The sequence below is a fragment of the Enhydra lutris genome, unplaced genomic scaffold, assembly GCF_002288905.1.
Source record: "Enhydra lutris kenyoni isolate GAN:26980312 unplaced genomic scaffold, ASM228890v2 scaffoldscaffold8, whole genome shotgun sequence".
In the NCBI taxonomy this organism is placed as follows: Eukaryota; Metazoa; Chordata; class Mammalia; order Carnivora; family Mustelidae; genus Enhydra; species Enhydra lutris.
The window spans coordinates 46,328,062-46,338,709 of NW_019154092.1; the positions used below are offsets into that span (position 1 = coordinate 46,328,062).

The 10,648-nt window shown below is 37.6% G+C and overlaps 1 protein-coding gene across 1 annotated transcript in view; it reads left to right on the forward strand.

Annotated features, from left to right (window-relative positions):
• Nucleotides 1-3,575: 3,575 nt before the first annotated feature.
• Nucleotides 3,576-10,648, forward strand: part of LOC111142421 (dynactin-associated protein-like) — a 12,458-nt gene continuing 5,385 nt past the window's right edge. The window contains 2 exon segments of the mRNA XM_022495482.1: nucleotides 3,576-3,590; nucleotides 8,848-8,976. Coding sequence (XP_022351190.1) covers nucleotides 3,576-3,590; nucleotides 8,848-8,976 — 144 coding nt within the window.

A 10,648-nucleotide genomic window follows, 5' to 3' on the forward strand; every position in this document is an offset into this window, starting at 1 on the left:
AAGGCCATTGTAGTGTTTTGCCATGAGAATTGTGGCATTAGCATTTACAGTAGAAGATTCACTGGAAGCGAAGAGAGTGGTTGTGCTGGTACTTGTTGTGGGCTGTATGTTTAGTTGAAATAGAAGTAGCTGTAGAAATTGTAGGCTCAGCTGAAGGAATAGATGTAGCTTAATTTGACATGATGTTAGTGGTAGAGTTAGTAGACATTGTGATAGTTGCATTTTAGGTGAAGTAGGGTAAGAATTATGTTCACTTGAAGTACTATTAGTAGAGGGTTGAATTGAAATGTTGGTAATAATGGTAACCATGTAGTAGTAGGATCAGTAGAAGTTAAAGTTGTGGATTTAGCTGAAGTGGTATTTCCTAAAGTGATTGTCAGGTCAGTTGAACTGCTATTAAAATTAAAGTGAAATTTAAATTATAATCCTTGGAGTAGAACAACAAACAGTAACATCATACAAGTTCCCTATGGTTTCCGTAAGTCGGTATCCCACCAAGGGTCACAACAATCGGACTTCTGTCACCATAGATTCAATGTGCCTATTTTTAAACTTCATGTAAATGGAACCGCACAGTACATGCAATTTTGTGTCTGACTTATTTAACTCATCAGTAGATCTGTGATTTGTGTGGGTATCACAATTTTTTCTAGGCCCTGATAGTCTAAATGTCTGACCATGGGATTCCAAGTAGCTGTATGACCTGAGCTGTCTGTTATGAACTGATTCACCAAGTCATGAAGTTGGGCATGTGTGGTGGTACACACCTTCAAGAAGGGATACTGCAGGAGTCCCAGCTTCAGTAAAAGTAGACAAGGCATTTGTGCCTATGACTCAGAAGATGCCATAGAGCTCTGGGCAACTGTGGAAAATTGAGATATGGCATCTAACCTCTGGAAGGCTCAATTAGAGAATCCAGTATTTTGGGACAATCCATGTCCTATTTTGCAGATAACTATTCTCTATTTGGGACAGTTGCAGAGCCTTCTCTTGAAAGCATACACTGTGTCACTGGCCCAACTTCAATGACTTAGTGGATCAGATAAACCCATTATAGCTAACAGCCAAACATTCTAATGGGTTGATAAAGTGAGTCAGGAAACACATAAAGAAGTCATATATGGTGCCTCCAAAATAAAACAGGCCCACCAAGCAATATGTCATTAAGTTAGTGGACATGAAAAATAAAGCAACTTGCCTTTCACTTCAGAATGTTATCTTATATGCATTTCCCCAGCCTGCAGAAGGCTCTGCCCCCAGAGCTTTCCAGGGAGAGCAGTGGTACTGCCCTTCCTGATAGGATCTTTTTACTACATGATGGAGGGCTTTTCGTCTGGGTCCTCCTGAGGGAAGCAATCATAGGATAGGTCAGAAACTCACATGGCAAATTCAGTGCAACATATCTAGTCCCAAGCCTTTATGTTTTTAATTTTTTTTAAATATTCTATCAAAGAAGTTGTGTCATTTCGGCTCCATTAAATGTAACGCACCACTGTCTTGGTTTTATGCAACCAAATGAGCAACCATCAGTGCTACTCTGGGCTCCTCAAGCTAGGACATTAAATCTAGAACCTTGAATAGGTATACCTGTGTCATTACATTCAGCTCAATCCCATGTTAAGATCCTTTCTTTCTGGACCAGCACTCTCAGAATATACTCCCACACATGTTTCCTGTCCTTCTGTCAATGTTGTTTGGCTGTGTAATCCCATTTTCTAGGAAGTGGTCACGGAAAATAGCTTGAAATATAGATTATAATACCTTTCCATATTACTCATAATTGAGGACATAAAAGAACCTAATAGGTTAGCTCAACTAATTCACATATGACCTCATGCTGGGCATTAAATGTATTGTTTTTTAAAATACTTTAAATTACTGGGGCAAATGCATATGCTAAAATGTTAAACATGAAAGAATATACTGTGTGTGTGTGGTGTGATCACAATTCAAAAAATGTATGGCTAAAAACCAGAGGCTTTCTAATTCCTGTAGCATGAGAACAACCACCTAGTTCTGAATCTCCCTACATTTATTTCTGACGTCCATACAAAGTGGAAAAAACAGAATAAATAAAACAAAAATTTCCATAATAAACATCTATTGTATAACTCAAAAACAAAGAAGACCTATAAACTCCAACATACATGTACGTAGGGTGAAAAAAAGTTAAATCAGCAGAATATTTGTTGTAGTACACATGCTAGCAAAATTAGAAGTTTGACAACATGAAGTGTTAGCACTTGTGAAAAAATGAGAATGCTGTTATGGGAGTGGGTATTCATACCCACTTGGAAACAATTTTGGCAAGATGTGGTGAAGTTGAAAAAACACACACCTGATGATCCAGGAATTTCACTCTACATTATACATCTTGAAAAAAAATTATTTTAAAGATTTTATTTATTTGAGAGAAAGGGAAAGAAAGAGAGAGGGTGGGAGGAAGGAAGAGGAAGGGGAAAGAATTTCAAGCAGACACCATGCTGAGTGTGGAGGCTGACGTGGGGCTCTATCCCATGACCCTGAGATTTTGACCTGAGCTGAAACCAAGAGTCAGACACTTAACTGACTGAGCCACTCAGGTGTCCCTCCACATCTTTTAGGAAAAAAAAAAAAAATTTTTTTTAGAAAAATTATTATAAATGTTTCTAAGAAGACATATACTAGAATATTCATAACATCATTGTTTATAATAATGGAACCAAACTCAATTTCTATCTCTAGGAGAATAGAATAATAATTGTGTTATCTTCAATCAATGAAATACTATAAAACAGTGAAAACGAATGGGATAGAGTATCAGTGTCACATTTTATAAATGTACTCTGGGGCAAAAAAACCCATATTGTCAAAAAACACACTATGATAGGTTTCATATACATTTTAAAACATGCAAAAAATTACATATTTTTTGGAATATGTTAAAACATAGAAAAATATAAAGGAAATATAAACATCAAATTGAGAAGAGTAGTTACCTCTGGTAGAAAGAAAGAGAACATGGGGATAAAGACAGAGATGGCCCTAATGAAATATAAAACATTTTTTCTTTCTGTGATATCATGGAAAGATATTTGTTCTAGAGCTTCCTCAGTCCCATAGAGCCCCCATCTTCATCACCCACTCAACACCATGTAAGGCTGAGGACATGAGCAAAGCCCCACCTTGGAACCGTGGGCCTGCTGGTTCTGCCCTGTCCACCGTACTCTGAGTAGGACTATGATGTTCCATCGCTCAGCTCTTGGATCTTATTCTAATCCCAGGTATAGGGTTGACCCCAAACTTCCATATGTTGTGCCCGAGTTTTTGCGTCTGAGAGATCACCAAGGAGCCAAGCACCGATGCAATCAGAGGAGGGTTTATTCGACAAGCTTAAGTTTGGGCCCAAGTATATCCGTCACAGCGGAGTAGGGACTTGGACCCCGAGCTTAGTTAAGGCAGGGGTATTTATGGGTTCCTGTTACTAAAGCAGGGTGGGGATTCCTGGAACCAAAACAGGGTGGGGATTACTAAAGCAGGGTGGGGGAAAGTTCAGCCCTTGCGCACAGGGGTCTGAGATGGCTGCCAGAGCTAAGATGGCTGTATTTATGGTAAGGCTAAACCTGAGGTGGGATGGCCTTGATTTTCTCGGCCTCCACATTTCCCCCTGAACAATTTTGGCCCTTAAATCTTTAAGGTTGTTGAAGGTGGAAGGTCTCATCTTCTGTAACTTCTTCCTGCTAAGTAGGGGCGTAGAGTTGTCCCTACCTACTCGGATCAACATTGATCAGTTGGGGAATGCATAGGGGAGTTATGAAAGACAGAGGCAGCTGGGTCCAGGGCTTTAAATCAATCATTAAAGGAGAGAGGGACTGTTTAAAGTGCTAACCTGAGTAGGTCAGAACCCAAGAAATATTTTGTGATAATCTGGAACATCAAGATGGCTACACTTATGTCAGGGCTAGACTCGAGATGGGTACAGCCTTGTTTTTCTTGGCCTCCACACATAGGCCCCATTTCTGACAACCAAGATATGATTCCTGACCTTACAAGTCCCAATTTCTCTCTTTGCCTCACCAGGTAGACCTGAGATTTTCTTAAATTATGATTCTGAGTTCCCACTCTAATAACTGGTCTATTTCTTGCAATTGTTAATGAGGCCTGGAGCCCTAGGCTGTTCTTTCATGTGCATTCCTGCAGTCTGCAGACCTTTTAGCAAACCTCAACTCCTAGATCCAAGGCCCTGCTGGACATGTCTGCACAGCTGCTAGCAGCCCCCCACTTTGAATCTCTTAGATGTCTGAGTCCTGTCATTTGTCTGATGTTTGTCTAGAACATGCAGGGTCATGGACATTGAGCTGTGTCTCCACCCTGGGAATTACCAAGTGGTACTTGGAACCTGATTTCCAGCACACTCTATCCTTCTGGGCAGGTCTAATTCCAGATGATAGCACCACCCTGGCCTTGCTTACAGTAAACATCCATACTTCCCTAATTATCTTGACATATGTCACCAGAGTCTCTAAAGGTTCAACAGTTGTATGATCTTCCCAATAAATTTAGCCTCAAATTTTCTTTCACCTTTTCTCTGCAACCTTCTTTTGGCACAGTATGGTATATATTAGGCAATCAACAATGGCTATAGATAACAGAAGAATGGGAAATCTGAGATTCTGAGGTCCACACACTCTAATTTTCTTTTTTTTTAAGAGAGAATGCTTGTGAGCAGGGTGGGATGGGGGGAGAGGGTGGTGCAGAAGGAGAGGGAGAGAGAATCTTAAGTAGGCTCCACACTCAGCATGAAGCCCCATGTAGGGGCTTGATCTCATGACTCTAAGATCATGACCCTGAGATCATGACCTGAGCCGAAATCAAGAGTCTGTTGCTTAACCGACGGAGCCATCCAGGCTCCCCTATACCCTCTAATCTTAACTTGGATTTATAAAAGTTCACTTAAAGCATATGTGTCTCATCAGGAAAGTGAGAATAATAATACTTAATTCTTGTAGGTGTTATAAGGATTGTCTATGAGCAGTGTGGTATACCTATTGGAATAGGCATAAATATCCCTGTAACGTTAATAATATTATGTTAATAAAATCTTATGTCAGGGGCTGTCCAAGGTACCATTGTTTGCTGCAGTCCAGCAAAAGTTGAAACTTTTAAATTCTTTTATTCATTCTTTTCTTCTTCTTCTCTCCATTAAAAAAAAGCCAGTTATAAGAGTCAGTTTACCAACTGAAGACTTTATAAATTAGTATTTCAGAGCAATAAGAATAAGGAAGGATATATTTGTTATCTTTAAAAAATTATAAAATTTCTACAAGCCACATATATTGTCCCTCATAAGAAGCGCTTAGGTGAGATGTGTTTTTATAATTCAGATTTTTAAAAGTCTTATAAAGGCAATATGAAACATTATAAAATACCCCCATCAGGACTGTGATAGAAAACCTGCAATAGATATTGATATTTTTGTAATTAAACTTGTGACTTATCATGCTAAATTTATTAAAGGCTAAAAGTAGCCTTGTTAGTTTTGATTAACTTTTGCTGCCAAACAAATTTATGCCAAATATTCAAAATAATGTTTTCAAAGTCTTTTCAATTTTGGAATTGTGAATTAAGGATTGCAGACCCATATTTTGAAGAAAGAATGGTTTAATTTTGGGTGTCTCCAGACATAGCAGGACCAGAGTTTAAGGCCATTGAAGGAACAAGGAAAATTTTGGCTTGGTAAAAAAAGAGAACTTCCAGGGGTGCCTGGGTGGCTCAGTGGCCCTCATCAGGCTCTCTGCTCAGCAGGGAGCCTGCATCCCCCCTCTCTCTCTGCCTGCCTCTCTCTGCCTAGTTGTGATCTGTTTCTCTCTGTCAAATAAATACATAAAATCTTCAAAAAAAAAAAAGAGAGAACTTCTGAACCATGAAGGTCATCATAAAATGGAATACCAGACCTTGCAAAAGCCATAAATTCCCAGTCCCTATGGTCAAACAGAGATGCGTTATGCAGTTTCTGTTTATTCTGTAGAAGCTGATGTATTTACCGTGATGGAAACAACTTCCCATCCTACAAAACACACATATCTTGAAATAAATAAAAAAGAACATTCTTTGTTTAAACAAAGCTATTACAATTTAAATAAAATGGAAAGTTTAAAGCCAAGCATTCAATAAACGAAGGTTAGGGGGTCAATAAGGGTCTTCTCTGCCTGAATCAATACTGTCTGGATCCCCAGGTTTGAGACATGTGTTAGGTGCTCAATAAACAGTTGGGAATAAGTTAATGAAAGACCATGTTTGCTAGTATAAACATATTTAAAATTCGTAAGTACATTTCAAATCTGTAATTAAGAAATTCAGTGGCATGCATTAAAGCATGGTTTTCTCCTGAAGTTTCTATTTTAAAGTAAGGCTAATTATTCTAACTCCATTGTTTTACTGAAATACTTTTTAACTACTTTTGATTCAGGGAAGGAACACTTGCTATGGAGATTGAGTCAGCTTTGATAACTGAATAAAGAACACCCTGATAGTGTTATGATCACCATATATAAAACACATTTGCTTAAATTTTCAATGTTCATTTTTAACTTTAAATGATTGCTTCTGATTGCTTTGATAATAAATATGATAGGGCACTTTGGAAATATATTTTTGTCCCTTTTTTTTCACAATGATCTTTCATTCTTTTGAATTATTTGGGTTATAAATCTGTATTTTACTTAGGCTTGAAATCCTGCCTGATTGCTTATTTTTAATACCAATAACAGAATGAAAAACAAAATGTAATAATCCCTTTCCCTAAAATATCCAACATATTGGATCTCATATTATAAACTGGCCAAAGAAGTAATAAAGCATAGTGAAATTTCAGGCAAGAAAGATTTGTTTGAGTAACATGATTTAAAAAAAATAGTTTTGACTTAGACTCTCAGATAACAATGCAATTCACCTATTAGATGAATGAGGAATAGAACTTCCCCCTAAAGATTGGTCAGCTATCAGGGTGCCTGGGTGGCTCAGTGGGTTAAGCCTCTGCTTTCGGCTCAGGTCATGATCTCAGGGTCCTGGGATCGAGCCCTGCATCAGGCTCTCTGCTCAGCAGGGAGCCTGCTTCCCCCCCACCCTCTGCCTGCCTCTCTGCCTACCTGTGATCTTTCTCTCTGTCAAATAAATAAATAAAATCTTTAGGGAAAAAAAAAAAGATTGGTCAGCTATCAAACAATTCCCTCAACTACTGTCAGTCAGTGAGAATTTCAGGTTTCTTTTTGGCTATAAATCCTGTGAATGAAGACTTTTTATAGGAGATTTTGACAGAGAGAGATACCCATGCTTTCTGTTCTTTATAACAATCCAGATGTGTTTTGTTTTCTTCTGTTGACCTTTGGATGAAGGCATTCATGAGAATTGTTAATAATCCATGCTGAAGAATTGTTTTCCACAAAATAAACAAAACTCTAATATTTACATGGTAAATTTAGCTTTGGGACAATGTGTTGTTTAATTTTGTGGCTATTTTAAATAAATTTAATATTTTCTATGTTTTTCTTCCAAGCTTTGGAACTGAGCCTTGCTGCTACTCATAGATGGATTAAAGACTGTGAGCATGAGATCAAGGGATAGAGTAAACTTTCACTCTCTGTGCCATTGCTATAATGTGCAGATGCTGTCCAAAATAATGGAGTTCTTCCTACATCCCAGCTATGTTGCACTAGTACCAAATTAAAGTAAGTGTCTCCTAAGAATGTAAGTATAGTGATATTTTGAAGCAAATACAGTCAAGTTTATACCCCTTGTTTGGTAATTTTATCATTCTGATTTTCAAAGAAATCAGTTCACTAGAAGGTCATGTTTAATATTATTAACATCTTTGACCCCTGTATATCCTTTGTAGTCCATGGCCATACATAGGCATCCTTGGTTTTGTTTCAACAGGAGTAAGAGTAGTCGTTATGTTTACTCCTCCTTAGAACAAATCCCTTCCCAGCTTTTCAATTCTTTGGTTGCTTTTCTATGATCTCTATGTCCTAAGGTTTGATGCTACGTCATTTCAGATCCTGTAAAGCTACTTAAGCTGAAGGTGTTGAATACGTTTATAAGATAAATTTCAAAGGATCAAAGAATCCAGAATCTAAAAGTGTCAGATACAGAATGCACAGTGGTGTGGTCTGTTTTGTTTGCTACTCAACTTTTTGTACTAGGAAAAGTCCCTGGCACACTTTAGAAACTCAGTATCCTCACTGTTGAGTGAATAAATCAATAAAAGTTCATCCTTTTTCAGTTTGAGACAAACTAGATTTCCTGACAAAATGACAACAAAAACTCTTCCTCAAGATTTTCAACATTCTGTCATTCCTTTGGCATCATTGCCTAGGCTAGGAAGATTATAATCATTTTTAAATGCATGTTAATTCCTGAGTAACTGCCCAAGTAGACTTCCAGACACCAGCCTTGAGACTGAAAAGGTGAAGCCATCCTAAGGTCATGGGTGACTAAGAGATGGTGCCCACAAAGGCAAGAAAGCATTCATGCTTGGGTAAAGAGAAAACAATGGGAAACTTCCAACTCACAATTTTTTTTCTTTGGTTGGTCCTAAAATAGAAGACATGTGTCTGAAAGATGGGGCCAAAGGGAAGAAAAAAACTTGAACATGTAAGATTTTCAAAGTTCCTTTCTCTCATGAGTGTCTTTGAGGGAGTAATCACAGTAGCGCTCAGAGGCTGTATTGGTTTTCTGTGATTAACACTTCATTTCCTTCTATAAAATAGATTCCACTTTAATGCATAACTACTTATTACTTAGTTTAATCCTCACCTGCATTGATGCATCAGAGTTGATTTTCTACTAGTCATTTAAATTATTTCTCAGGTCGCAGATATAAAGGGCTGCACAGGAATTGAGAAATATCCTTGGAGTTAAGCCTGTGGTGGAAGCACAAGAATGGACAGGAAGCATGGAAAATATGTGGTAAATGTTGAACGCTCTGAAAACCAGTCTGTGAGTATTGCTGCCCTATTTTAATACTTTGCCTATATTGCCATCTGATTTTCAGCCTTTAAAATCAACGAATCTCTTTACTACTACATGGTCAATGTCATAATTTTGCATTATTCTCTAAAATGAAGAGTAGCCATGTATTAAATTCTTCTGTTTCAACTTTTCATGTTATATTCTTCTGTATTTTACTTTAGAAATTGTTTTGTGTATTTGCTAATTTAAAGCATTGGCAATGTTTCCATTACCACGTGATACACAAATAAATCCATCTAACTTTCTGTATTCACCATCGTGGAAACATGAAGCTCCAATGATATCTTTGGTTTGGTTTTGAAGTAATATTTTTACAGTTTGAATCTTCACTTTTATATACTAAACCCGTTAGAACTTAGAGATCTAAATATGCTGCAAATCCAAATATTAATCTTGGATCTTGTCATTAGGCCTAAGAAAGAAATCCTCTAAAAATCCCCACTTTGTATAAACATGTGGTCATTTTATCTGTCTTCCAATGTTTTACATCAAGAATCAAGCCTTCACTGTATAGCTGTAAGTGCTTTTCATATCTGAACAAGTAACCTTTGTTAAGAGAACGAAGGATGGAAGTGTGCTACAAATTAAAATAGTAAGTTAAAATTCACTGCCTGAAGAATGAATGAAATATTTTTGCTTTGCAATTTGGAGCTATGGCAATTAGCCTGTATTAATTGCCTACAAGATAAGCCAAAGAAGAAAGTCTTGGCTCTGTAAGTGTTAGGTGAACAAAAGACTCCCCCGGAGAATTTCTGGTGTACCAAAAGAAAAGGGGCTTGTCCCTTGAGTCATCATACAGAGGACTCTCCTGAAGCTGTTCTCCTTGTCACTCGGAGTTTGACACTCTATGATTGGATCTTCAGGATGCCTGAGTACTCAGATGGGAAAAAAGAATCTCTTTCACCAGGTACTCATCATCTGCATAGCTTCTCTAGGTAAAAACAGACTTGAAGATGTTTACAGATATTATTTTGAGTTGTTTTTATAGCATATATCTAGATAGGTGGCTGACTATTTCACTTTATTATGGATTTTTAAGTACAGTTATAAAAGTATTTTTCTCTTAAGACCAAATTCAGTAATGAAGTTTAAGAATTATTTGAAGACTATAAGCAAAAACAAAATAAATTTTGGTGTTTGGTTTTTCTGTTGGGATATATGAGATCTGAAGTCAGTCCTTATGAAGTCAGGAGGAAAACCCAAAGAACTCTTTTTGGTAACTATAGCTAATTCACTTCAGTTGCCTGTGGTCATTTAGCTAAGGCTGATTATCTGATTAAACATTTGCAGCTCTTTAACTGTTCCAATTTTGTGTAGAGACTCCACCTCTACTAAGAGCCAGAGCAACATAACACAGTAAAAATTATTACTTGGGTTGCAATATTACTGCAAAGCTGAGCCTAGATCATAGGTTCTCCACCCTAAGTATAAACACCACCCATCATTTTTCTTCTTTGAAAGGACTGATTCCGTCAGGGCCAGAAAGTTCTGGAAAACTGGCCTGGTGAGTGAATTTTACTTTGTTTACAAAGTTCATTAAAATATTTAAGTTCGTGGGGCGCCTGGGTGGCTCAGTGGGTTAAGCCACTGCCTTCGGCTCAGGTCATGATCTCAGAGTCCTGGGATCGAGCCCCGCATC